General features: G+C 36.4%; 1 protein-coding gene across 2 annotated transcripts in view; it reads left to right on the top strand.

Moving 5' to 3' along the window:
• Nucleotides 1-26,560, top strand: part of ARC5 (P-loop containing nucleoside triphosphate hydrolases superfamily protein) — a 246,658-nt gene that overhangs the window by 36,726 nt on the left and 183,372 nt on the right. For both annotated transcript variants that reach the window (XM_089829852.1, XM_089829851.1), the window contains exon 2: nucleotides 10,038-10,202. In XM_089829852.1, the coding sequence (XP_089685978.1) occupies nucleotides 10,038-10,202 (165 nt within the window). The remainder of the gene's footprint in view (nucleotides 1-10,037; nucleotides 10,203-26,560) is intronic.

Raw genomic sequence — 26,560 nt, 5'->3', positions numbered from 1 at the left:
TAAATGTTTTAAAACAAAACATATACATGTGTGTGTGTGTGTACACACACACACACGCATACACACACACACACACATTGGAATGTTGGAATGGTCGAGTCTCATGTAGAGACAAGACTTATATGCAGATCACAGGTAATAACATGTATTGTGTGATGTGTTTCCAAACGATCATGGCACCCAATATATATAAGCATTGGAATGGTCGGGTCTCATGTAGAGACAAGACTTATATGCAGATCGCAGGTAATGACATGTATTGTTTGATGTGTTTCCAAATGATCATGGCACCCAATATATATAAGCATTGGAATGGTTGGATCGCATGTAGAGACAAGACTATACGTGCCCTTTGGGCCTGTAGTCTCATGTCTCTACCTAAGACGACCTTAATCAAAATATCACAAGTGATAACATGTATTGTGTGATGTGTTTACAAATGATCATGGCACCCAATATATATAAGCATTGGAATGGTTGGGTCTCATGTAGAGACAAGACTTATATGTAGATTGGAGATAATAACATGTATTGTGTGATGTGTTTCCAAATGATCATGGCACCCAATATATATAAGCATTGGAATGGTCGGGTCTCATGTAGAGACAATACTTATATGCAGATCGCAAGTAAGAACATGTATTGTGTGATGTGTTTCCAAATGATCATGGCACCCAATATATATAAGCATTGGAATGGTCAGGTCTCATGTAGAGACAAGACTCTACGTGTCCTTTGGGCCTATAGTCTCGTGCCTCTACATAAGACGACCTTAATCAAGAGATCGCAGGTAATAACATGTATTGTGCGATGTGATTCCAAACGATCATGACACCCAATATATTTAAGCATTGGAATGGTCGGGTCTCATGTAGAGACAAGACTTATATGCAAATTGCAAGTAATAACTTGTATTGTGTGATGTGTTTCCAAATGATCACGACACCCAATATATATATATATATATATATATATATATATATATATATATATTTGTGTGTGTGTGTGTGTGTGTGTGTGTGTGTGTGTATAGATAAAGAGTATCATAATTGACTATGCAAAATGATTCAATCTGTTTTAGTCTCTGTCAATCTGCAACGATCATGCTATCTGTGTGAATCATGGACATGATTCTGTTACTCACTATTTCCCATTATCGTGAGTTACTTTATCATGTTATCATTATTCTATATCACCGTCTGAGATCGGGTATTATGAGACATCAAAAGCCGGTCGCGATCAAGTTTATTTGGAGCACATAATCACCGGTTGTGATTAATAAATATTTGATTAAGGTTGTCTTATGTAGAGACACGAGACTACGGGTCCTTTGGGCCTGTAAGTCTTGTCTCTACACGAGACTCGACCATTCCAATGCTTATATATATTGGGTGCCATGATCGTTTGGAAACACATCACACAATACATGTTATTACCTGCCATCTGCATATATATATGCTCACCTACAATTACTAAGAAAGCATCAGTATTATTCATTGAAAGAGTCAAAGACAAGTAAGATATCAAAATTCATATAAAGCGTCCAATCTATATCTCTACTGTGATCGAAATCAAAATTGAAGATGTCAAATCTATCATTATCTGGAAATTAATTATAAGGTAAACTTCTACCTTTGACCTTATATTCCTTAACATAAGGCAAAAACGCCCATGTTCTAGGGCCTTCTAAGTCAGATTTGCATCCTTGGAGAGAAAGAAAGTTGCAACAACATCTTTCTCATACATGCACATACGTTTGCCCTTGGAGACCACAATTTGCCTTAAAACTTTGAGTTTTTCAAAGGGTTTTGGTTGTTAAATGCAAATGCGCTTGGAGGACCTGATTTTGGAGAAGACTTGCTCATCCAAACTTCTCTTTCCTCTTTTTTTTGGCTCATTGATCTCCAAGTAAGTATATGGATTCAACTTTGTTTACATTTCTTACTTGTTTTGCTAAAATATTGCATTCTATGGCTCATTTTTGTCCATTTGTTCAAATGTAGCACTAGGTTTTTGCATTTAGAACCATACACTCTTCCGAGATATCCTATTGATAGGATCTTTCTCATGGAAATGGCCAGACAACTCATGGAAGTGCAAACATATCAACACAATCAACACATGTCAAGATTCGGCATTGCCACCACCAAACCCCTCCAGATTCGTTGATATACTCTCAACTCGGTGTATAAGGCAAAAGCTATGGAATCCAAACTTTAACTCATTACTTTGAAGAAGTTCAAGGCCAGATCCGACTTTGGCTACAAATGGAGTACTACCGGGTTACTTTGTAGCAAATCATAGACCTCAACTTGATTGAGATTCCAGAAGGGTTTGAGATTGAAGATGATGGCATCCTCTTGGATCTAGAATATCACAATACTCAACTTGAAAAACTTTCTCCCTTTCCTATTTAGTGGCAACAAAAGGAAGGAATTTCTATCTTTGTTAGGTTCCAATCTATTTTGTTGAATACCAACAAGTGGCTGAAAAGCAAAGGTCTTAAAAGAGTACATCCGAAGGTTGGGGTAGATTGCAGTCATTTCGAGCCCATTGGAAGGAAGTCTCAAGTGGAGATCAAGAAGAAAGATGATTCATCCTCCTTAGGGCCAGCTGAAACTCTCAAGTTTAAGCTCAAAGGTGGAAGTAATTGCACCCTCAAATTCTTCCCAATTATCCATACAAGCACAAGAATCAAATGAAGAAGAGGAAGAGGGAGAGATATTGATCATATCTACCCCGTAACTACCAAATAACCAGGGGCCGTTGATGCAAAGCATCGCAAAAATTAACTAATCAATGGGATACATGCCGATCCCTTCAAAATGCACGAATAGATTCCATTCTTAGAGGCATCTCATGAGGCAAAACATAACAACTTTCAACACAAGTGTACCAATACTTCACCATTTACATTGTCTGATTTCTATTCCCTTGAATATCATACATAACTTTTATTTTTGACATTTAATTTCCAAACCCTTTGGAGGAATTCTCTAGAATTCTCAGAAAGAGAAGAAAGATTATTCATCCTGCTATCTAAATATACAAATTATACATGGTTTCCAAGCCGTACATGGCCGTACAAGCCTTGGAAACAACACAAAAACTGAAAAAAATCAAAATAACAACTTAGAATCACTCCAAATTTGTTTCAAATGTAACTATTTCCTTCCATGATGCTTTGGTTTGACCATACATCAATTTTTATAGACTCATTGGTGGTTTACAACTTCCCAAACAACTTTTTAACCAACTCCTCACATTCTTTTAACCCTTTTTGCACTTTTTGCAATATTACAACTTTATGGTTTTACACTTTCTTGATAACTTTACATTTATTGCTTTTACGCATTACCATTGATTCCATTACATGGGATATCACATAAAAACATATGGACTTACATTAAAAATTACAATATTTCTTGGGATCATCTCTAATATATTTATGACTAGGTGCTCCTGCACCAGCCATCTACTCAAGAGGAACCATTTTTTGATGCCGTAGACAATGATGTGGATTCATTCTCCACTTAATTTATGCCTACAATTTCCATTTCAAAGGTGAATATCTTGGCACTCCCAATCTCTTCTACAGCTCCTATCTTTACAACAGAGCAATGTGAGAACCTGTGAAATGTATTTGATAATTTTCCAACTCTCACAGAAGGACACCTTTCCCAACTTGATACCTCAGCTACAGGATTTGAGATGTTCATGATAGAGTCATCCCAAAGAACACTGATGGTTCCAGCTATGCCAACTGAAGCATATATTATGACAATGAAAATACAATCAGGATTAATGTCTGTTGTAGCCACTATTCCAGTTTTAGTAGATGAAGGTTATTGTTTGCCTACATGGTTGGGAAACATCACAGGAGAAAGATCGTACTACCCTAGATGCTCCCTGCAAAGAAAAAGAAATCTAAGCTCTCAAAGGCAAAGGTTGTCTCAAAAATCCTTGTTGATTCTGAGAAGACCAAATATGCTGAGATTACAGAGCCTTTGGTGGGTAAACCAGTTGAAGAGCTTAATCACTGGGATTACAAGTTCACAAAAATTGAACTTGGTAAATAATCATGGTTGGGATATTTACAGGATGCCCAAGATGTGCTCTCAAATTTGTCAAAAAAATTCACGAGCTCTGGGAGAAGAAAAATCAGTTAAATTAGGAGAATACTCATCTTCATGAGGTCATTCGCCAACAATCCTCGCAACTCATGGTCATCACATCACAAACAACTCAGGTGAACTGAAGAGCAGAGGCAACAAAAGCTTGGTTCGAGGAGGTTATCTTAGAAGGAGTTTAGTCAATTAAAGATGCGCTCAAAGTCCTTGAAAGTATTATAGGTGTTGAAGAAAGACTCCATGACATGATTGCTTCTTTCAATCAAGAGACCAAGACCTTGAAAGAAGATTTGAGTACTTCGGTTCAAATGACAAAGGGTGATTTGGATGTCTTGATCACATACGACATCATTCCATCTCTGGATATGTTCCATGAATATCACACACTCATGAGTCATAAGGCACAGGTAGTGGAAAAGCTTTTGACAAAGGTATAGGGAGCCCTAGAAAGCTGCCAGGCGGTAGAAATGGAGATCATGAATGATTTAAGACAAATGGGATCCAAGGCCCTTATAGAGGATGACTTGTCCATTGAAGAAGAAATGACTTCGAAGTACATTGATAGAGTGAATGCTAAATTTTATTTAGAGGATTTTGGATCACATACGATAAACAGGTTCGCCACATATAAGTTTGCGGCAAAGCACTCGTGGGATTCCCTTGTGAAGAACTACCAAGTTGTGAAAACGGGACATACCAATGCAGTCAAGGTTGAAGCCATTTCAAAGACAATGAAGATTCTAGATGTTGCTATGCTTTATGATCGTATTGCCAAGTATAAGGCTTTTCTTGACAATCTTTAGGATTGATTCAACTTTTCTTTCTTTTTCATTTTAGTTTTTAGCATTTCAACTTTGTAGATGCAAAAGATAGATTACATGTAATTGCAATTGCATGTAATTCGATTACACTGACCTTCAGTACTTGTAATCCAATAAATCTTCTTTCTTAGTTTTATTGGGTCAAAGTGGTTGAGTTGCTCCCACTTTTTCCTCATTTCTCTTACTCCTTTTCCTATATAAAGAGTGTTCTCCCCTCCCCCCCCCCCCCCCCCCCCCCCCCCAATTGTAAAAATCATCTTTATTTTTATACAAGAGAGCTTTGACAAAATTGTGCAAGCGTAACTTTGATTGTGTAGTACTAATTTGGAAGAAAAGTGAATACAAAGAAACAATTAGAGCCGAAACTTTGATTGGGAGCAATTTCAATAGAGCAGATTAGAAGCTTTGATTGTAATTTGTGCCTATTGTCTTTGATTCATGTTGTTATTATGTGTTTAATAATAGAGCATAGTGAGATAAGAAGCAATTAGAGCCAAAGCTCTGATTGAGAGCGATTGTGGTATTACATAGACTAGAAGCTTTGACTGAAGCTTGTGTTAGAATTGCCCTACTTCTAGAAGTCTTTGCGCCCCGGTGGTAGAGGTTTTCTTATAGAATAGACTAAAACATGACTGAGAGCCAAACCGATACGCTTTCAATTAGCCTTTGAGTTGGTTTTGGTCTATCGGTGTCACTGTTTCCAGCTATTAGATATAAGTGTAGTTTAGAGATTTTATCTTGACCATTACTTGTTTTGCGAGTAAGTGGATTCTCTCCTAAAAGATGGGAGGAAAGAATATTGGTAATAGCCCTTACAAATTCTCAAAACTTCTTGCTTACCTTGAGTTGATCTAAAGAATGGTGAGAAGGGAAAGTCTTCCCTTTAATGTAGGAGAGACTTTGTCTTATACACTGTGGCTGGTCATCCTATTTTGCGACTGGATTTGAACAAACTGTTGGTTGCAAAATATCCATATTTTCTTGCCTGCTTATGAAGCTTTATCAAAGATAAATTTAGGTGAGATTTTCAAAAGAATTGACAAGAAAATATTTTAATTAGTTGTAGGAAGAATTAATTCGAATCCATCAGACTATAGCATTTGAATAAATTTTCAACTTGGTTCTATTATTCATTTAGAAGCCTTGGAAATATTAAAACAAAGGCACCTTCATTTTCTGTGTGCTATTTATTGGTGTGATAAGCTTAAAAATTTATTGTTATTGCTGACTTCGTGTTGTCTCTGAAGTCAGTATCGGGTGTATGCATATCAAAGGAGTGTTGGAATTGCACAGATAGAGGAAAATTATTAATCTATACTTTTTGGGGGGCATTATGAAATGAATGAATCTTTGTGAATAGACATGCTTGCTCTTATGTCCAGGAGCTTATAGTAATTTTTTGTTTTGGAGTGCACCATCATATTTTGGCTATAGACTATGTCGGGAACATTAGTAATAAATTTTATATGAGAAACATTTGAAAGGAGTGAAGATTAATATTTCATCTGGTTACCTTTTCATAAGAATCCAAAAGTCAAGCGGAATATTTAGGTATATCATTCCAAACTTTGAAGAATACCAAAGAAATATAATCATTCGTGCCTTGTGATTTGCATGGATGGACTCATATATTTGCTGATATGACATTCTATTCCGAGCTTATAATAATACTAGAGAGTAAGTTGGAGACAGTGTAGGTTTTTACTGTGAGAAGCAATTCGTGTAAACTTATATTAATATTTTGTAACATTATTCTGAAAAGATTTATCAATCAAAGTTGATAGAAATTAACAAGAGTTGTTCGAAGATCTGCCATTTTTTCCTAAGTGCTTAGAGAATATTGTTACAACTTCAAGAACAAAGAGTTTGATTCTGTTTGATAGGTGTGAGGTTGGTGAAATTGCTGTAAATGACTTTTGGGACCAAATACATTGGCTGAACTTGCAGATGATTGATATTCGCCATTTCTGAATAAAGAATACACTTGGAAGGAAGTAACAAGTCTTTGGTGGATGCATATGCGAGCATCATGACACTGACAATTGCATGATCCTCATTGTGCGTTACTTTTCAAGCAGGGTGATAATGAGTGAAGGCATGCTTATTGGCTGTTTTGGGTGAAGTTGTTGTGTATTACACAAGATAGAGTTTCTAATTTGTGCTTGCAGCATCTGTTAGTTTCCAACATCTCGAGGAGGAAGATAATTTTGACGGAGATTTCAGAGACTGAAAACAATTTTGTTGGCCTGACTATTGTGGAATACAGGGTGTTGTTAGAAAATGTATTTATATCTAGTGTTGGGAGAGATATTCAGGATAGATAGCTGGTCTTTTGGAAGAGAATATCATTGACTTGGGATTACAGGAAGCGTAGGGAACACTCAGGGATACACTCAAGTAAGAGTTGGCAGAGAGGCATCTCAACCATTTTCAGTAATAGGTGAAACTCTTCATATTAGCATTAAGAAGTGAACTAGGAAGGGACTGTGCATTGTGTCACCTTGTGTGAACTCTCTTGGCCAAAATATGGTGTTCAAACTCTGTTAAAATAAGAGATCCACAAGATTTGTTGAGGAAGAAACATGCTCAAATTAGAAGATTGATAAATGAATGGATATTAATGATGTTAATAGGAAAGGGACATATTAGAAAGTGGTATCATCAAGCAAGCGTGAGTTTTCCTGCAAACTCCAACGACATAGGCAATGACGGAGGTTTCAAGCAATTCGAGTTAGAAGGAGCTTCAGACTCGATGAGGTTGGCACAACAAATTGGTAACACCAAGCAATATTGAAGCCAATGAGTTGAAGTTTTCTTGAAGCCTTTAAGACTGCATGCCTTGCTGTTGAACTTATTAACAATCAGGAACAATTAACCAAAGCGTAAAACTAACATATAACTGACTATATTCCACTTTTGGGATACATATAGATGGGATTATTTTTTCAATTGTTTGTGAAGGGTGTGAGTGATACATTTTGAACTTTTGCGTTATGAAAATGATATTTCTTGTCAACTATGACTTAGCTTGTATTCAGCAATATAATGACTTTGTCTGTGGCAATCCTTGTATTGAACAAATTGTTCAATATATGAAACAAAATAATGCTCTTCTATGACATTAAGTCTTTAATATTGAAGATGCAGAGATCTGCAACAAAGTGTGTGTGTGTGTGTGTATAATGACTTTGTCTGTGGCAATTCTTGTATTGAACAAATTGTTCAATTTATGAAACAAGATAATGCTTGACTATGAATTTAAATCTTCAATATTGAAGATGCAGAGATCTGCAACATAGTATACATATTTTATAGATTTTTTGATTCTGATATAGCATTGGTCTAGCACTTAGTTATAGTTATAAATTGGTGGGGATTTTGGGGCAGCCCAAATAATGACCATCAAAAGCACAACAGATCTTCATGTGCACCCATCATTTTTTAAATTTTACTTACGCATTTTTTAGTAAAGCACCAAAAAAATTCCCTCGTTTGTAAGGGACAGCTAGCTGACCTTGGGATGGTTTGGAGTGTGGACATCCCATGTTTGTCTTGGGGATGACTAGCCATCCCGTATGTTTTCTTTTTCTGGGACAGCCTATGGATTAATCCTACTTTTGCGAGAAAAGAGTACAAAGAAAGGACATTTCCTGCCCATCCCTGTATTCTCTCAATTTCGCAATGTCCCCTATAGTGGACAGAAGCATTTAGGGCAGGGCATGTGTCCATAGGTAGCACTGGATCACTCAAGATTGATTATTGAAACTTGCAAGCTAGTCTTTTATTGTAAATGATCTCATCTTGCCTTAAAGTTCCTCCTCAATGGCTATTCATTGCCTTTCTTATGGTAGTCGTAGGAATTGGAGGATGACTTTTGGGATTTGGCAAAGACTTGGAGAAGAATGAGGAAAGAGAACGTGGAAGTGCTGTGGGTTTGCATGACCACAAGGGTACTTATTTCAAACCTTAAAATGGGATCATGCTCCAAAATCACTTTACAATTGTTTTACCAATACACACTTTACATTGTTTTCAAACCTTAAAATGGGGTCATGCTCCAAAATCACTTTACAATTGTTTTACCAATACACACTTTACATTGTTTAATAAGTGAATCCTGAGGTTCACCTGCAGTTTTGATTATTGGACATAATGAAGTTTGTTTCACAGGAACACACCTCTCTCAAACCTCATGAAATGGTGCAAGAGCAATATGATTTAACAATTCTGAGCATTTGCTTGAGATAGAACCCAATGTAGGTTCAATTTTTTAGCTTTTCTTTGTTTTATGATTTATCAACGAGATATGATTTTATAATGGTGGAATGTCACAAATTGCAAACAATTAATCTTACTTTATGCCATTTTGTAGGCCAATACTATGACTTGAGATATGTAACATTTCAAACTTTGATGAAGATTTTTTATAAGGCGAGTGATGCATTTCAGACATAAAACTAGGAGTTTTTAATAAAATAGTTGATTTAGTTGCTTAGTAAAAAGAATTTAGGAGTGTTATTAATAAAAATGCTGGCTTAGCCATTTATTGATAAAAAGAAAAAAAGAATTTAGGAGTGATAAGCACTTGAAAATGTACAAACTGTGTTCTGTGGCTGGATACCAGCTCAGTACACGTTGTCTGTAACAGAGAACTGGAAATGCTAAAACGAATTTGTAAAATAAAGAGTGTACAATGGGATCCTGTGGTATCAGCTAGGAAAATATGTGACATCTATTAGTTTTAGTACAAAAGGTGGCATGGACTAAATAATTACAAGGAGCAATTTCATCAAGCATGAAAACTTTTGAAATTGCTCTCAGGAACTCTTTGTTTTGTTATGTTGAGCTTCAGGGGTATTCAGACTCTCCAATAGAGGATTGCGAATCCACCGATGGCTAGTTCATCTATAAAATTAGAACCAAGCCTACTTTTCTCCAATATCTGTAAATTTTATTTTTAGATCATTGCAGGGAAAAACAATTCTTATGTCTAAGGTATTTACCTATTATACATAATGGTTACTGCTTTTAAATCCTTTCAGGCTTTGTGTTTTTATGTTTGATATCTGAAGTGGATTGGTTTCAGGCTTACATAGAAGCCGAGAATATGCGGCTGGAGCAGGAAGCCTGTCAGTTCTCAGCAAAAGAAATAATTATAAAGATAGAGTACAAGTACTGTCCTAACTTAACTATTATTGATACACCTGGTTTAATTGCTGCTGCACCAGGCCGTAAAAATCGGATTTTGCAGGTATGTGAAACATATTAGTTATTCAAATTATATGTTTATGCATTATACTTGTCTTAGTGCACTTGATATGTTTTAGACGTGTTTTTGTTCATGTTTTTACATGAGTAGATTATTTCATAGAAAATAATGACTTCAGTGCACTCAGTTGATATGGTGTGCTTACACCAGAATTAAACATAGTTTTCATGCAAGTTTTTGTCAACAACCCTTTCAGTTCTTTCAACATGGCTTGAAGTCTCCCTGAAGAATTTCTAGGTTTATGCATTAGTCTAGTAGATAATGTCCATGTATAATCTAGCCATACAACAGCCAAGAAGGGTTAAAAAAAATGTTAACTCTTCTTCAAACCCATATATGCATAACTCTCTGAGTACTTGCAGATTTGTGAATAGGTTTGAGTTGTGAGTCTTTGCAGAGGAAAAATCTCTTGATTTTAGACAAAAACTTGTAGGGTTTCACGGGATTCTGAGGTTAAAATCTTGATGTGGGGTTGAAATTTGCCAATGTGGATTGAATCTTGGTTTTTCTTGAGTCTTTGCCAAGTGTTTGATGAGTTTTTTTTCCTAAGTTTTTGTTGAGTCAATTTTTTTGGCCTTGTTGATTACTCTCAGATTCTGAGTCTGCAAACTGTGCTTGAAATTATTACAAACTGTGATAAAAGATTGGTCAACATGACATTTTTCATAAAACACCAATAAATTATGCTTTAGTAAATGTATGATGAGCATCACATATATCATTTTTAGTGAACAAATAGTCAAAGTGAAATGTGATGGAAGTAAGACTTGTTTCCTGGTCGAATTCAAGCTGTTGTGACACTCTAGCCTTTTTCCAAAGAAATACATCAGTTGTACTCGGTTGATAACTTATTCAAGTGAACACAGTTTCCTGATTTCATGGATGTGGACAATTCTGAAACAAATTCTTGTCAATAATCACAATATGATTCTTTGATGAGGATTTCTCAATTTTGGCAGGATTGTGACTTACCTCTTCCACTCTTGACAACTTCATATCCATATTAAATAAATATTGTAATATCAAGTTCATAATGCTTAATTAATTCTTTAGTGCATATTTGAGGATACATTATTCTTTATTTAAGTTCTTATCCCTTGCTGTAATGTCCCCTGACTATATGGTTAAACTTCCCGCTTCCACCTTCTGCACCTGCAAAGATGTTAGTACTGTAGTTATGAACCAAAATAGAACATTATTTAATTATTAGAGAAGAACAATGTAAGATCCCTATTCCCAATTGCTTCCCTTCTTAAGTAGAGGCTGTGATCAGATAGTTCCTGAGTGAGGGTTTCCTGTAGCTTTAGCTGTTTTAGGTCATCTCTCCACTAAGCATCATCTTCTCAGTACACTTTCTCTCTTTAAGACCTATGGATAATTGTCCCCGATATATCCATCCTTCCTAGAATATTTCTCAGTCTAGGCCTTATGGATAACCTTAATAGACATATCCATCCTTTCATATGCATATGCCTGTGTTTTCCATTATACTGACCTTCAGAGATAGATGACCTCTGCCTTACTTCTTATTTTGGATTCAGAGTTATTCTGATCTTCCTATGTCTCTGTCAATATGGCTCCTAGCTCAATATATCTCAGACCTGGGTCTCTTTATTTGCAAAATATTCTGACTCTATGGGCTATTCTCTGATTCCTCTGAGATGTGGCAAACTGATTGTTACTTTGTTTGTGGTTATATGAGTGTTGTAGCAGAAGAATGGTTAAACACTGGTTAATGGCGGCTCCAACAGTAGACTTCGTTTCTTCTTGATTATGGATCCCTCTATGACTGCCACATATTGGTAACTGATGTGGTGAAGCTTGTCAAGGGTGGGGAGTAGTTTCTTCCTTACTTCCTTACTCTATTCAGGCGTTTGAAGTCTCCAATCAATTCTGTTCTCGTGTAATGCACCTATTCCTTTTACTGGTGCTCCGAAGGTATGAAGCTTTACCTTGGTCTAATTGTCCAAACTTGATACCTGATCTTTGCTGACGCTAGCTCTATGTCTGTATTCCCTTTTGGAGATGACTTCCGCGTGCTTTGTTCCTTACTATTCCCATTGGATGTGCTGGAGTCTGCACCTTGTTCGATATGGTTAAATTCGTTTTTTTTATCCTACAATGTCTGCCTTGTCTGCGGTACTGGATTGTCTCTTCCTTCAAACGCTGTGGTGTATGCTCTGACTTCCTCCTTCGATGCCTTCTTCCTCCCGTAATGGTTGTTATTTATATGTGTGGAGTCTACAGTTTGGAGGGTCGTGATATTTGATGGGTCGGCTTCCTTCCCAAATTTAATAGTTCATGCATTATGGTTTATAAATGATCTCCGTACTTTAGTTAGTGTATTAAATAATCAAGATAATATTTATTTGATTTATTATTGTTTTAATGTTTGAAAGAATTAAAATAAGTGATAAGGGACTAATAATTAATTATCATAGGAAATAACAACAATTTTGAATTTAAATATTAATGACACTTTGAAGGAATGTTGATTTATAGTTTCTAGTCATTTTTATCTTATGATATTGCTAGGAAAAATCTACTTATCATTCTTATCTTATTTATTAAACTATTCCATTGGGGATTATCACAGTATCCCCCACTTGATTTTGCTTGTCCTCAAGCAATTTGATTGTTTCTTCCCTTTCCCAAGTGGTGTCCTCCTTGGGTAGATTCCTCCATTGGATTAAATACTCTGTAATGGTTCTATTCCTCAATTTTCTTTCTCTTGTATCTAAGATGACTTTAGGTTCAAAGACCACCCAACCTTCATCATCTAAGGGGGGTAATTTTGCACATGGCTGTATTTGTTTTCCCAGTATTTTTTTGAGTTGGGAGACATGGAAGACATTGTGGATCTTACTCCCTTAAGGGAGTTGTAGTTCATATGCCACTTCTCCAATTTTCCTCAATATTTTATATGATTCATAGAACCATGGTTTTAGTTTTTCTACTCCATTCCTTTTTATTGAAGTTTGTTTATATAGTTGTAATCTTATTAACACTAGATCTACATCATCAATTGTTCTTTCGGTTTGTTTTTTGTTGGCATAGATCTTTTGCTGATTCTGGGCCTGTTGTAAGTTCTCTTTAAGAGTTTTTAAAATATTTGTATTTTTTTGAATAAACTCTTGTGCACTTGGTACTCGACTATCTTGTAGGAATAAGCTTGCAAATGTTGGTGTCTCATACTCGTACAAAGCTTTGAAAGGGGTCATTCCAATGGACATGTGGTGGGTTGCATTATAGCAAAATTCGCCTAAATGCAGCCATTGTCCGGTTACATAGTTCCTTAGATATCCTTCTAACCACTTGTTTACTATCTTGGTTTGTTTATCTATTTGCGGGTGATAACTTGTGTTGGGGGTTAAACTTGTTCCTGCTAGCTTGAATAGCTTTTGCCAAAATTGACTGATGAATTTGCTATCTCTATCGCTGATTATATTTTGTGGGAGTCCATGGAGTTTGAATACTTATCTAGCTACCTAATGTGCTGATGATTTAGTGGCAACAGGAAAAAATTGAGCATATTTTGTGAGTCTATCCACTACTACATGAATATTGTTCTTCCCTTGTACTTTGGGTAAACTAGTTACGAAATCCATTGAAATGCTTTCCCATTTCTGATTTGGACTGGGTAATGGTTGTAGGAGCCCTGCTAGATGTGTTTGTTTTGCCTTATTCTATTGACATGTCATACATTCTTGTACATGCTTCTGGACATCTTTCTTCAAGCCTTTCGATGAGAATTTTTCTCTTATTTGTTTATATGTTTTGAAATATCCTTGGTGACCAAACAAGGGGTTATTATGATACTCCTTTAAGATGGTCTTCCTCATCTTTGATCTAGGGGTTAGAAATACTCTTCCTTTGTAAAGTATAATATCATCTTGTATTTTGAAATCTTCATTTGGAACTTTTCCTTCTAGTATTTCATTGGCTTCAGGGTCTTTTGCATATTTAACAATGATATCTTCCTTCCAATCTCTTGAAATACGAGTGACCATATTGAGGCAGGGATGTCTAGATAGAGCATTTGCAACTCCATTATTCACCTCTTTTACATATTCTATGTCAAAATCATATGCCTGAATCCGCCTTACCCATTTTTGTTGTCGATCATTAAGATCTTTCTGGCTTAGGAAGGAACATAAGCTATTATGATTTGTCTTCACAATGAACTTACCATAGACTAGGTATTGTTGAAACTTGGCGAAGGTATGCACGATAGCCAACATTTCTTTATCATATATAGAATAATATTTTTCTAATTCTAAGAGTTTAGGACTCTCAAATGCTATGGGATGTTTCTTTTGCATGAGGACCGCTCCAATCCCTTCTCTTGATGCATCACATTATAGCTCAAAAGGTATTGTAAAATCAGGTATGGCCGATACTGGACAAGAACTCATAGTTTCTTTTAGTTCATCAAATGCTGCTTGTGCTTTTTAGTTCCATGCAAAGGCACCTTTTCTGGTTAAGTTTGTAAGGGAGACGGTAATCTTAGAGAACCCTTTCACAAATCATCTATAATAACTGCATAGTCCAACAAACCCCCAGAGTTGAGTTTGGGTCTTGTGTGTTTTGGCCATTCTTTTATAACTTTGATTTTCTCTTCATCTACACCTACTCCTTCAACATTGATCTTATGCCTCAAGTAAAGAATCTCTTCCTATCCAAACTCACATTTTGAGATTTTGGCATAAAATGACTCTGTTTCTAAAATATTTAGGACTTCTTTGATGTATTGCAAATCTTCATCCCAAGTTTTGCTATAAATGAGTATGTCATCAAAGAATCTAAGGAGAAACTTCCTTAACTATTGTCTAAAATTGTGATTCATGCACGATTGAAAAGTAGCTGAAGCATTTGTAAGACTGAATGGGAGTACTAGCAATTCGAAATGTCTATAATGACATCTAAATGCTGTTTTGGGGATGTCTTCTTTCCTCATCTTGATTTGATGATATCCCGATCTTAGATCTATTTTTGAAAAGTATTGAGCACCATGTAATTCATCTATCAACTCATCTATCCTTGGGATTGAATACCTATTCTTGATAGTTTTCTTATTTAAAGCTCTGTAATCGATGCACATCCTCATAGTTCCGTCCTTGATGAGTACTATGGAAGAAGCAAATGGACTATAGCTTGGTTGGATGTGTCCCATTTCCAATATTTTTTCTTTTCGATATCCTCTTTGTATTTGTGGGAATATCTATAAGGGATTTTTATAAAGGGTTTAACTCCTAATTCAATGGAATGTTGAAAGCCCCTTTTGGGTGGCAAACCTGGAGGGATATCTTCAAAGATCCCTTGGCATTTCTTTAGGATGGGATGTATATCGGGATGTACCACAAGTTCATTACTAGGTGATTTATCACGAACCAAACATTCAGCTATCCATTCTCCTTGGTTATTCTTGAGGATATGTTCAATTCTATTGCAAGATACTACTTTCAGGGATCCATCAGGTAATCCCTTTAACGTTATATCTTTCCCTTCATGTGTAAAACATGCTTATAGATTGGGATTATTGATAGTAAAATGCCCCAAGGAGTCAATCCAAGGCATTCCGAGGATGATATCATTTTGTAGTTTCACAACAAAGAAATCTGCTTTTATAGTGTGGTCATTTAGAGTAATTTCTAATCGTAGAATGATCTCCATGGATTGATCAAGGGTACCGTTGCCCATTATCACCTTAAAGCCTTTAAAGTTTTGAGTTTTTAGTCTTCTTTTTGCCAATAGGTCTTTGCTAATGAAGTTGTGGGAGGCTCCTGAATCTATTAGGGCAATCACCCTTTGACCCTTTAATTTCCTTTGAAATGAAAAGGTCTCTTTCCACTCTCTTGGGCAACTATTGCTAGCATCCCAAATTCTTTCTCATCCATCTTTATTCTTTTATTCAGTGCTTCATCCATACTTGCTTCTTCAATCCTATGTAGTTGTCCCCTCTTACATTGGTGGTCTCGTGCCCAAGGTTCTTGGCATTTGAAGCACAACCCTTTCTTTGATAATTCATCCCTATTTCCTGTCACTTCTTTTCCTTGACATTGATGCCCTGGATTCCATTGCTCTCTACAAAAGTAACATGTTTTTTCCTTATTTTCTTTTTTTGATCCTTCATACTTGTTTTCACTTTTAGGAGGGTAAGTCCTAAATCTTTCCTTTGATACATTTGATTCCACCTTCCTGGCCTTTTGAATGGCTTCTTCCACTGTTTGAGGTTCTAAAGGGTTAACTATGTTTGTAATGGGATCTTTTAGACCTTCAACAAATAGGTAAGTGAGTCTTCTTTGGGATAAGTTAGGAACCATGACTGAAAGTTTTTGAAACTCATTTGCAAATTCCTCGATTGTTCCACTCTGTTTTAAATGGGCCAGCTCTTTGAAGTACCATTCAGGTTCGACTTGATCAAACTGTTTTATAAGCTTATGAGAAAATTCTTGGTAGGGAGTTACGTTTCGATGGCTTAGGGAGAGAAGCCCATTGTGCCACCATTCATGAGCTGTTCCTTCTAAGTGAAGTATGGAAAATTGAAGGGCATCTTCTTTAGTCATTGGGCTAAGTGTAAAATAAGAGTTTAGTTTTTGGAGCCATGCATGGGCTGTCATTTTTCTTGATCCATCAAAATTGCACAGTATCACTTTGTGTTTCAAATCTTTATTTATATGCCTTATTCTTTTAGGGGCCTCATGTTTTTGACCCTCACAAAATTCTGCAAATGTTATAATTTCCCTAATTTTAGGTTCAAGGCTTGCATAGGCTCTTGCATTATGTATTGTACTACTGTTGGGTTGGCCTATTCTTTCCTCTTCCATAGGTATTTCTTCCCTTGGTAAGAAGGGGGGTCTCGAGATTCAAGAAGATGATGACTCATTACTATCTGGTTCATTTGAGTTGATATCTCTCTCATGGGACAAGTTATTTTTGAGGTTATTGATGGAATTACCCACATTTTGTAAAGGTTTTAGAAGGGCCTGATTGGATTTATATAATTTTTCATTTTGACTCATGAGGGTTTGATCAGTATGTTCCATAAAAGCCTTTAGTTTGTTGGCCATTTCATTCATGGTGGTTTTCTTAGTGCTTTCGTAAGTTTGCATGAACTTTTGTTCCATGATGACAAGATCGATGGTCTGATACCATTGTAATGTCCCTTGACTATTTGGTTAAACTTCCCGCTTCCGCCTTCTGCACTTGCAAAGATGTTAGTACTCAAGTGGAGTTATGAACCAAAATAGAACATTATTTAATTATTAGAGAGGAACAACGTAAGATCTCTATTCCCAATTGCTTCCCTTTTTAAGGAGAGGCTGTGATCAGAGACTTAGTTCTTGAGGGAGGGTTTCTTGTAGCTTTAGCTGTTTTAGGTCAACTCTCCACTAAGCATCATCTTCTCACTACACTTCCTCTCTTTAAGACCTATGGATAATCGTCCCCGATATATCCATCCTTCCTAGAAGATTTCTCAGTCTAGGCCTTATGGATAACCGTAATAGATATATCCATCCTTTCATATGCATATGCCTGTATTTTCGAGTATACTGACCTTCAGAGATAGATGACCTTTGCCTTAATTCTTATTTTGGATTCAGAGTTATTTTGATATTCCTATGTCTCTGTCAATATGGCTCCTAGCTCAATATATCTCAGACCTGGGTCTCTTTATTTGGAAAATATTCGAACTCTATGGGCAGTTCTCTAATTCCTCTGAGATGTGGCAAGCTGATTGTTACTTTGTTTGTGGTTATATGAGTGTTGTAGCGGAAGAATGGTTAAACATTAGTTAATGGCAGCTCCAATAGTAAACTTCATTTCTTCTTCCTCGATTATGGATGCCTCTATGACTGCCACATATTAGTAACTAATGTGGTGAAGCTTGTCAATGGTGGGGAGTAGTTTCTTTGTTACTTACTGTATTTAGGCGTTTGAAGTCTCCAATCGATTTTGTTCTTGTGTAACACACCTATTCCTTTTACTGGTGCTTTGAAGGTATGAAGCTTTTCCTTGGTCTAATTGTCCAAACTTAATACTTGATCTTTGTTGACAGTGGCTCTATGTCTGTATTCCCTTTTGGAGACGACTTCCGCGTGCTTTCTTCTTTACTATTCTCGTCGGATGTACTGGAGTTTGGACCTTGTTCGATATGGTTAAATTCGTTGTTTTATCCCACAACGTCTACCTTCTCTGCAGTGCTGGATTGTCTCTTCCTTCGAACGTTGTGGTGTATGCTCTGACTTCCTCCTTCGATGCCTTCTTCTTCCCGTAAGGGTTGTTATTTATATGCGTGGAGTCTACAGTTTGGAGGGTTGCGATATTTGATGGGTCGGCTTCCTTCCCAAATTTAATAGATCATGTATTATGGTTTATAAATGATCTCCATACTTTAGTTAGTGTATTAAATAATCAAGATAATATTTATTTGATTTATTATTGTTTTAATATTTGAAAAAATAAAAATAAGTGATAGGACTAATAATTAATTATCATAGGAAATAACAACAATTTTGAATTTAAATATTAATGACAATTTGAAGGAATGTTGACTTATAATTTCTAGTCATTTTTATCTTATGATATTGCTAGGAAAAATCTACTTATCATTCTTATCTTATTTATTAGACTATTACATTGGTGATTATCACACTTGCTTTATTAGTCATCCATCTTATCCTTTAGGGATAGTCCTTTATAATTCTACTTAAAGGATATATTTTAATATCAATTATATTGATAATCATTATGCGTTTAACTTTTGGTAATATGACCTTAGTGATGGGGAGCTTCTTCACTTAGAGCCTTTTTGCTCTACCAAGGCTATTTCTTAGTCTTCTTAGGGTCTCTTCTCTAACCCTAACCTAGAGTGTTCTCTCCTAATCCCCCTCCACCAAGAAATCACCAATCAATTTAGTTTCTACTCCTCTAACTCCAAAACCCAACCGATGCACTTGTTTGGCTTATCAAGCCAAAAGTCCACCAGATGCTATGAGCAAAGTAAAATCAAGTTTAAACCTCCCTCATGAGGTTCTTGGCACATTCAAAACCATTTTGCACTTTCTTGGCATGCTTATCACACCTAAAATCCCATTCTTGCTTTGTTTGGCCTAGTAGCCCAAATAGCCCCTTTTAGCCCTCCTAAAAACAAGTAATCCTCAATAACTTGAAAAACCTCTTAACAAGGCCTATTGATGCCTTCTAGACTTTGTTTCCATTTGACCTAGGCTCGAGGATTTTCTAGGTCTTAGATCTACATGGTGTCTGTACAATACGTTTTCAAAAAACCCCTATTTTGAGGGTTTCAAGGGCAATGATAGCAAATCAACTTCCCAAATGGTTTAAATTCTGCATAAGGCCTTCTCTATTGGTTTGTGGACACCTAACACTATATTTTACCATTGCCCATTCAAGATTGTCATGTGTCAATCCTCTGTTCATCTTAAAACTCTCTTGCAAGCATCATTGCACCTTGCCAAGCCTTCATTTGCTTGCCTAGGGCTCACTTGCAAAAATGGCCAATTGACTCCCACAACCTCCAAAATTGGTATTTACATAATATACATAGGCTAGTGGTTGATTTCCAAAAGCCATAGGTTTTCAACCATTGGAATTCAAGCTATAGTCATTTTAATGCAGCACTGTCAAAACTGGCCAGCAACAATGAAGAACTTAAACAATTTTGTAAATCTATTAAAATGAAAGATATTAACCAAAACAAACTTGCACAGAATCAATACATGAACTCTAGCAACTATTCCATCAAGAACGATAATCACACCAATTAGACTATCCAAGAAATACTTCCAAAACTCGTTTTTTGTCAATAAATCCTTCTTGTTTCATTAACTATCTGTACATGTGATTCAACCAACCAATGTAAATGAGTTGGACAATGCTTATATAGCCTTTCTCTAACTACTCAGACCCTTGGGTTGAGTTACAAACTCCCATGTTGCCTTTTCCCCAACTTTGCAAAAGTTGTCATTGCAAAGTTGTCAATGAGCAATTTTGACAACTTTTAGGAACTTTGCATTCTAGGCCTCAAAACCTATCCAGTTTGGTTTCAACCACTATAAAATGATCCTAAAACATCTAAAACGTCTTAGGGTCCTTCCTAAACACTTCTTGCCCCATTTTAGGCATTTTGCCACATTTTGCCCTATAGAGCAATTTTGAGCATGTCTAGGCTTATCAGGACCTAATGGCTTAAAACATGACTCAACCCTAACTCCTACTTAACCACACCTTCTAATCCTACCTTGGGACCTTAACTTTAGTCCTTATTCACACAAATGGTTGGCTAGACCATTTACAAGCCAAAATTGTACTAGGAATTTGCCTTTCCCTAAGGTGGTCTTGCACCACTCAGAGTCAAGGTCATACCAAAGGATCATTGAACAAAAAAATCTATAGATTGTTGTTGGCAATGATGATTTGTATGCATGTGACACAAAAGTTCCAAAAGATTTCTAAATGAACTAGTATGGTACTATATAGATTAGCGCAAGGGTTCTTGGTGGTTTAAAAAAAAATTGTATGTGTGTTTTCTTGCAAGAAGTTGGGCCAACTTTTTCCTGCAAATTTATGTCTTTTCTCTGAAATTCACATTTTATTGTTTTGGAAAAGTTCTTGGACTTCTATATTTCTTTTGAGAAATCATGGCATTTTCTAACATTCTGCATTGTTTTTTGGGTACTTTTTCAATAAAAATGTGATTTTATATTCAACATTAAATTATGACTTATTTATTTGCAAACTAAGGTAGCTAGTCGTGTGCGATCGTGATTAGTGAGGTGTTTGCATTTCTTTTTTATTGATTTTTGTTGTTATGTTTAATTGTTCCACCTAGTAAGTCATTCTCCTAGGATAGAGACACATATTACTTAAGTTTACTTAGTGACCACATAGGAACTTATAGAAGCATCTCCACTTTAGGTGGTTTAATAATGTTTTCACATTCAACTTTATGCGGTGACTCGACCTTAAGTGTGCTTATGTGCTTATCACTATATTGCTTTCCACATTTAATGGACGTTTTGCACATACTTTATTCCACTTTTGCAAATAATCCTCAATCGAATCTGCATCACCATGAGGTTGAACAACTACCGATAGAGCTTGCTTATTCAGAGGGTCACTGGTAAAACCCAAAGTTCCATCAAGTTGATCATCGAGCATTGGGTTAATGTTATTTGTGCAAGTACCCTCTTCCATAATCATTTCCTTCATCTTCGATTCGGGTACCAAATAGATTCTGTCTTTGTGGTAAATGACATCGCCAACCACCTTGGATCTATCATCTTGCACTTCACCATCCGACAGTTGGCACGCAAAAGTATTCTTGGAGTATTCGACTAACAGATGTGCCCTCCAATCAGATGGAAACTGAGCTATAGTGTAATCCAAGTCAAAGTTCTCCATTCTCCCAATAGGCTGGTAGAATCACCAGCGCTGATACCACTGTAATGTTCCGACTAGCTCAAAAAAATAAACGAGTTACAAAAACCCCAAAATAGCCGTATGGAAATGAACAGAATGCACAGGCTTGGAAGGGGAAAAAAGAGCCGTACGGTGGTGTCAGTATCAAACAATGGTATGGCCGTACAAACACTTAGAATGAAGACTGTACAGTGGGAAATAGTGGCTTTATGGAGGCAATTGGGAAGTCGTACGGTGGCAATTTGAGAAGCCATACGGTGGCAATTTGGGAGGCCGTACAGTGTAGACTAGTTAGGCCGTATGGTGGTGATTTCCAGGACTTACAATGAAGATGGATGTTGTACGGTATATACTAGTGATAGGATAATGAATCGTGCAGGTGGTGCAAGGAAACGAGAGGTGGTATGGTGGGTGTGAAGCTGCACAACTGAGTTGGAAGTTCGTACGAGGAAGGTAGCTGGTTGTACGGCAGGATAAAGTGTAGTACGGCGAATGATGGGTGATGGCCATACCTAATATGGGCTGTGTGGTGTCAAGGAAAGGCACAACGTAGAGTGTAGGCCAAGTACGGATGGAGGGGAGAATGCGCAAGAGAGTGAGAGACGTTGCTAGAATGGGAGACCGTTCAGGTGAAGAGTGAGCAGCACGGGAGAACACACACAGTTAGGTATTTGAGATCGATACGAACACAATCTTGTTCATACACCAACACAAAAAATGTTGATGAAATCCACACAATAATAGAGACTCGAATGCGAATAATAATTGCCAGAAGATATTGCTCCGATTTGCCAAATCCGAATAAGGTATTACAGACAACAACGGAATAGGGTGAGGGTTGAATCTCGCCAAAACCGCAGAAGCCAAATAAGGAAGATCTTTCACTTCCGAAATGGCAAATTATAGAGAACTCCAATAGGAATTCGCAGTACAAAGAAATAATTCAGATTGCATACCTACTACTACTTACAAGTCGTGCTTAAATACCCATCGGGGAAACCCTTCCAAGGGTGTACAAAGATAGCCAACGACAACACTAAAATTAAAATAGGTCTGAGATATATTAAATCAATCGGAACCACAAATACAAATATTAACTTGAGCCCATATTAATTAATTCAAGGTCCTTTTATTATATTATTTAAATTCTGGGACCAGTTAATTAATTAATTAAATTAAATTATTACATAAAAAATTGGGGACATTACAGGTGAACCATGCTAAATCTTGGTGTCTTGTGTTATCGTCTGTGCGATTTATTATTTTTCAGATATTTGTTATATTTGCATGTAATTGTTATTTTTGTCTGTGTTTAATCCTAACAAGTGGTATCAGAGCAAGGTTATTTTTTTTTAGTTATCCTCTGTAGGAAATTCTCACGGTTGAGTGGGAGCAATGACAAATAAGGATAAGCTGAAGGTTGACAAGTTTAATGGGCATAATTTTTAGTTATGGAAAATGCAAATAGAGGACTATCTTTATTAGAAGGATTTATGGAAGCCATTGGAAGGAAAAGTGAAGAACCAAGGAACTATGACAGAGGAGGACTGAAAGATTCTAGATAGAAAGACACTTGGAAGCACTTGATTATGCTTGGCACCATCGGTGACATTTAACATTACAAAAGCAAAGATCTATGAAAGAGTTGATGCAAACCCTAGCAACATTGTATGAAAAGCCCTTCGCTTCAAATAAGGTATTTCTCATGAAGCCTTTATTTAATATGAAGATGACAGAAGGTGGATCTGTTGTAAATCATTTGAATGAGTTTAATACTGTTACTAGTTAGTTATCTTCTGTGAATATTGATTTTGACGAAGAAATTAGGGCTCTTTTGATTTTGTGTTCTTTTTCTGAAAGTTGGAATGGCTTGGTAATCGCTGTGAGTAATTCTGTTTTTGGATGTAATACCCTAAAATATGATGCTGTGATTGGTGTTATTCTGAGTGAGTAAATTCATAGGAAAACCTCAAGTGCATCTACATTAGGAAGTGCTTTGAATGTCCAAAGCAAAGGCAAAATGATTGAGAGAGGAAGTAATTCTGGAAATCGTGGGAAATCAAGAGGAAAATCAAAGGGGAAGAGGTCTCAATCCAGACGATTGAGATATTGCTGGTATTGTGGGAAACTGGGGCATAAGAAGAAAGATTGCTGGACTCGAAAGAATAATGGAGGAGATAAACCAAAAGGGAACAAGGAGGCAAATGTGGTAAGTAACAAATCCGAAGAGGATGCTTTGCTTCTTTCTTTAGAAAGAGTTGATTCTTGGGTTTTAGATTCTAGTGCTTCATTTCATGCTACACTCCATAGAGATTATTTTATTGATTATGTCCAAGGAGATTTTGGGCTTGTTTATTTGGGGGATAATGACCCTGTCAGATTGTTGGAAAGGGAAAAGTTAAGATTAAGTTGCAGAATGGGAATCATTGGCTACTACGTGAGGTGATACATGTTCCAAGGCTGAGTAGGAATTTAATCTCAGCAGGGCACCTCGGTGATGAGGGTTTGCGTAGTCACTTTTAATGATAAAAATTGAAAGGTTTCAAAAGGTTCCCTTGTAGTAGCAAAAGGTGTGAAAGTATGAAATATCCCAAATGGATATTTGCTCTGTTGCTGTTATAATGTTTGATTATATAAATTATATTTTCTTGTAGATTTTTCTTTGATCTTATAGAGCTAGAGAAAAGTTGCAAAATAATGTTGTCTCTTTTTGTATTTTTCAGAATAAAGGTATAACAACGAATAAATAAGAATAACTGATAAAATAGAAGTGATAGAAATCATATGCAGCAACACATACTAATCTAGAAATGATTCTAGAACCGTACCAGTAGAGTCTGACTTATTTTAGAATAGTACCAATATAGATGTACTTTAAACTAGGTTACCACCAGCTACAACCAAACAAGTTCAAATGATAAAGCCCAAGCTGCTGCAATAAAACAAATCCAGTCTACTGCAAATAAACACCCCAGAATTCCTTATGTGAGCTGCTATAAGGAAACACCAGGCTGAACCAAAGTGGTTGCATTCCCTAAAAATCCACTGCCTGCAAAGTGTGACTCCAATATTAGAAATCGATCCTCTTCCTTGATCAAACTGTATGCATAAGAACTTTCGAATCTGATCTTGTTGAGGGCTACGTCCCAACAAATTTGCTTCAGCACTAGGGTTTGTGTCCTAGGTGAGGAATGCTCTTCCAGAGCAATGGCGTCCAAATAGGTTGACAAAATGATGATAGATACTCACCTTTAGGTTAACATCTCCTTATATCCCCTCTCCAAGGGAAATCGAACCCTAAACGAACCTAAAGTGGATTTCATTTGAACTTTATAATATAACATTATTTCCCCAATAAAAGCGTCCAAATAGATGGAAATCATTACTTTATTAATGACAAATAGCTCCAAGCATCAAATAAGTTGCGGCAAGTGATAATCAAATAGTAGAGACTAAGTTCTTTCTAATGAGCTATCACACATAGGCAAATCGATCCAAATGGAGCTAGAAAACTCCGTATTACTCCAAATTGGCTAAACGCTTAGCCTTATTTAAATTATTAATATACTAACTTAAGAGAATATTTAAATGTATTAAAATATTTCCCAAGTAGCCAAGGAACAATACAAACACCTCTAAAACATGAAACTAAGTTTGTCACCTGCCTGTGATTGATGCCAGATAACCTAGGCCAACTGCTAGTCTCACCCTCAAACCTAGGGATACTCCTAAAAAATAGGGAAAACACCCAAATCTCCTATAATTGAGACTAGGGGGTGATCTCATAGAACCTCAATTTTGGAACACACCCAAGTCTCCTAAAATCAAGGAACTGTTCTCAGCTGATCTACTACTGCCTATAATACCAAATCTGGATGCTGAAAACCCTGATTGAGTCCCTGATCACCACTACCAGCCTATGAGACTCTATAATAGGCTAACTCTCATGTCATTGCTAGACAGAGCTAAAGAGGGGACATGTCAAAGTAGGCACCTTATATCTTTGTATAGGTCATATTGTTCGTTCTACTTTAATTGTTTCGGAGAAAAATGAATGTTCAGAAATAGTTGCTGAAGTTGAGTAGGGAGAACAAATAGTTGTAGATTCTGATACAGTGCTGTGGCACTACAGACCTTGGCACATGAGTGAGAAAGGTATGAATTACTTCATTCAAAGAAAGTTTTACTAGGTCTGAAATGTGTCAATATGGATTTCTGTGAAAGTTGTGTGTATGGAAAGCAAAAGAGAGTGAGTTTTGTGAAGATTGGGAAGGAAAAGAAAAATGAGAAATTAGAGCTTGTGCATATAGATGTATGGGGACCAACTAAGGTATCTTCCCTTTGTGGCTCTCATTATTAGGTCACATTTATTGACGATGCAACTAGAAAAGTATGAGTTTATTTCCTTAGACAAAAATCTGATGTATTTCAAACTTTTAAGAAATGGAAAATGCTTAGTTGAAAATAAGACTGGTAAGAGATTAAAATGTCTTAGATTTGATAATGGTGGTGAGTATTGCAACAAAGAATTTGAAGATTATTGCTCCACTAATTGTATTCGTAGACAGAAAATTGTTCCAAAGATTCCATAGGAAAATGGAGTGGCTGAACGCATGAATAGGACAATAATGGAGTGTGTAAGGAGCATGAGGTTGCATGCTGGGCTGCTCTTAAACATGTTGGCAGAGGCTGTCAATATTGCTGTATATTTGATTTATAGAGGTCCTTCTACTCCTTTGGGCTGTGGTATTCTAGAAGAAGCATGGACTGGTAACAAGGTGAGTTTTTCTTTCTCAAAATCTTCGGTTGTGAAGCATTTGCACATACAGATTCTGAAAACAGAACCAAGCTGGAAGCTAAGTCAAAGAAATGTATATTTGTTGGATATGACATTG

Source organism: Cupressus sempervirens, chromosome 5, assembly GCF_028749045.1.
Source record: "Cupressus sempervirens isolate cs-2001-9-10 chromosome 5, ASM2874904v1, whole genome shotgun sequence".
Lineage (NCBI taxonomy): Eukaryota > Viridiplantae > Streptophyta > Pinopsida > Cupressales > Cupressaceae > Cupressus > Cupressus sempervirens.
Note: the sequence above shows the minus strand (reverse complement) of the source record. Positions and strands in the feature narration are given on the sequence as shown.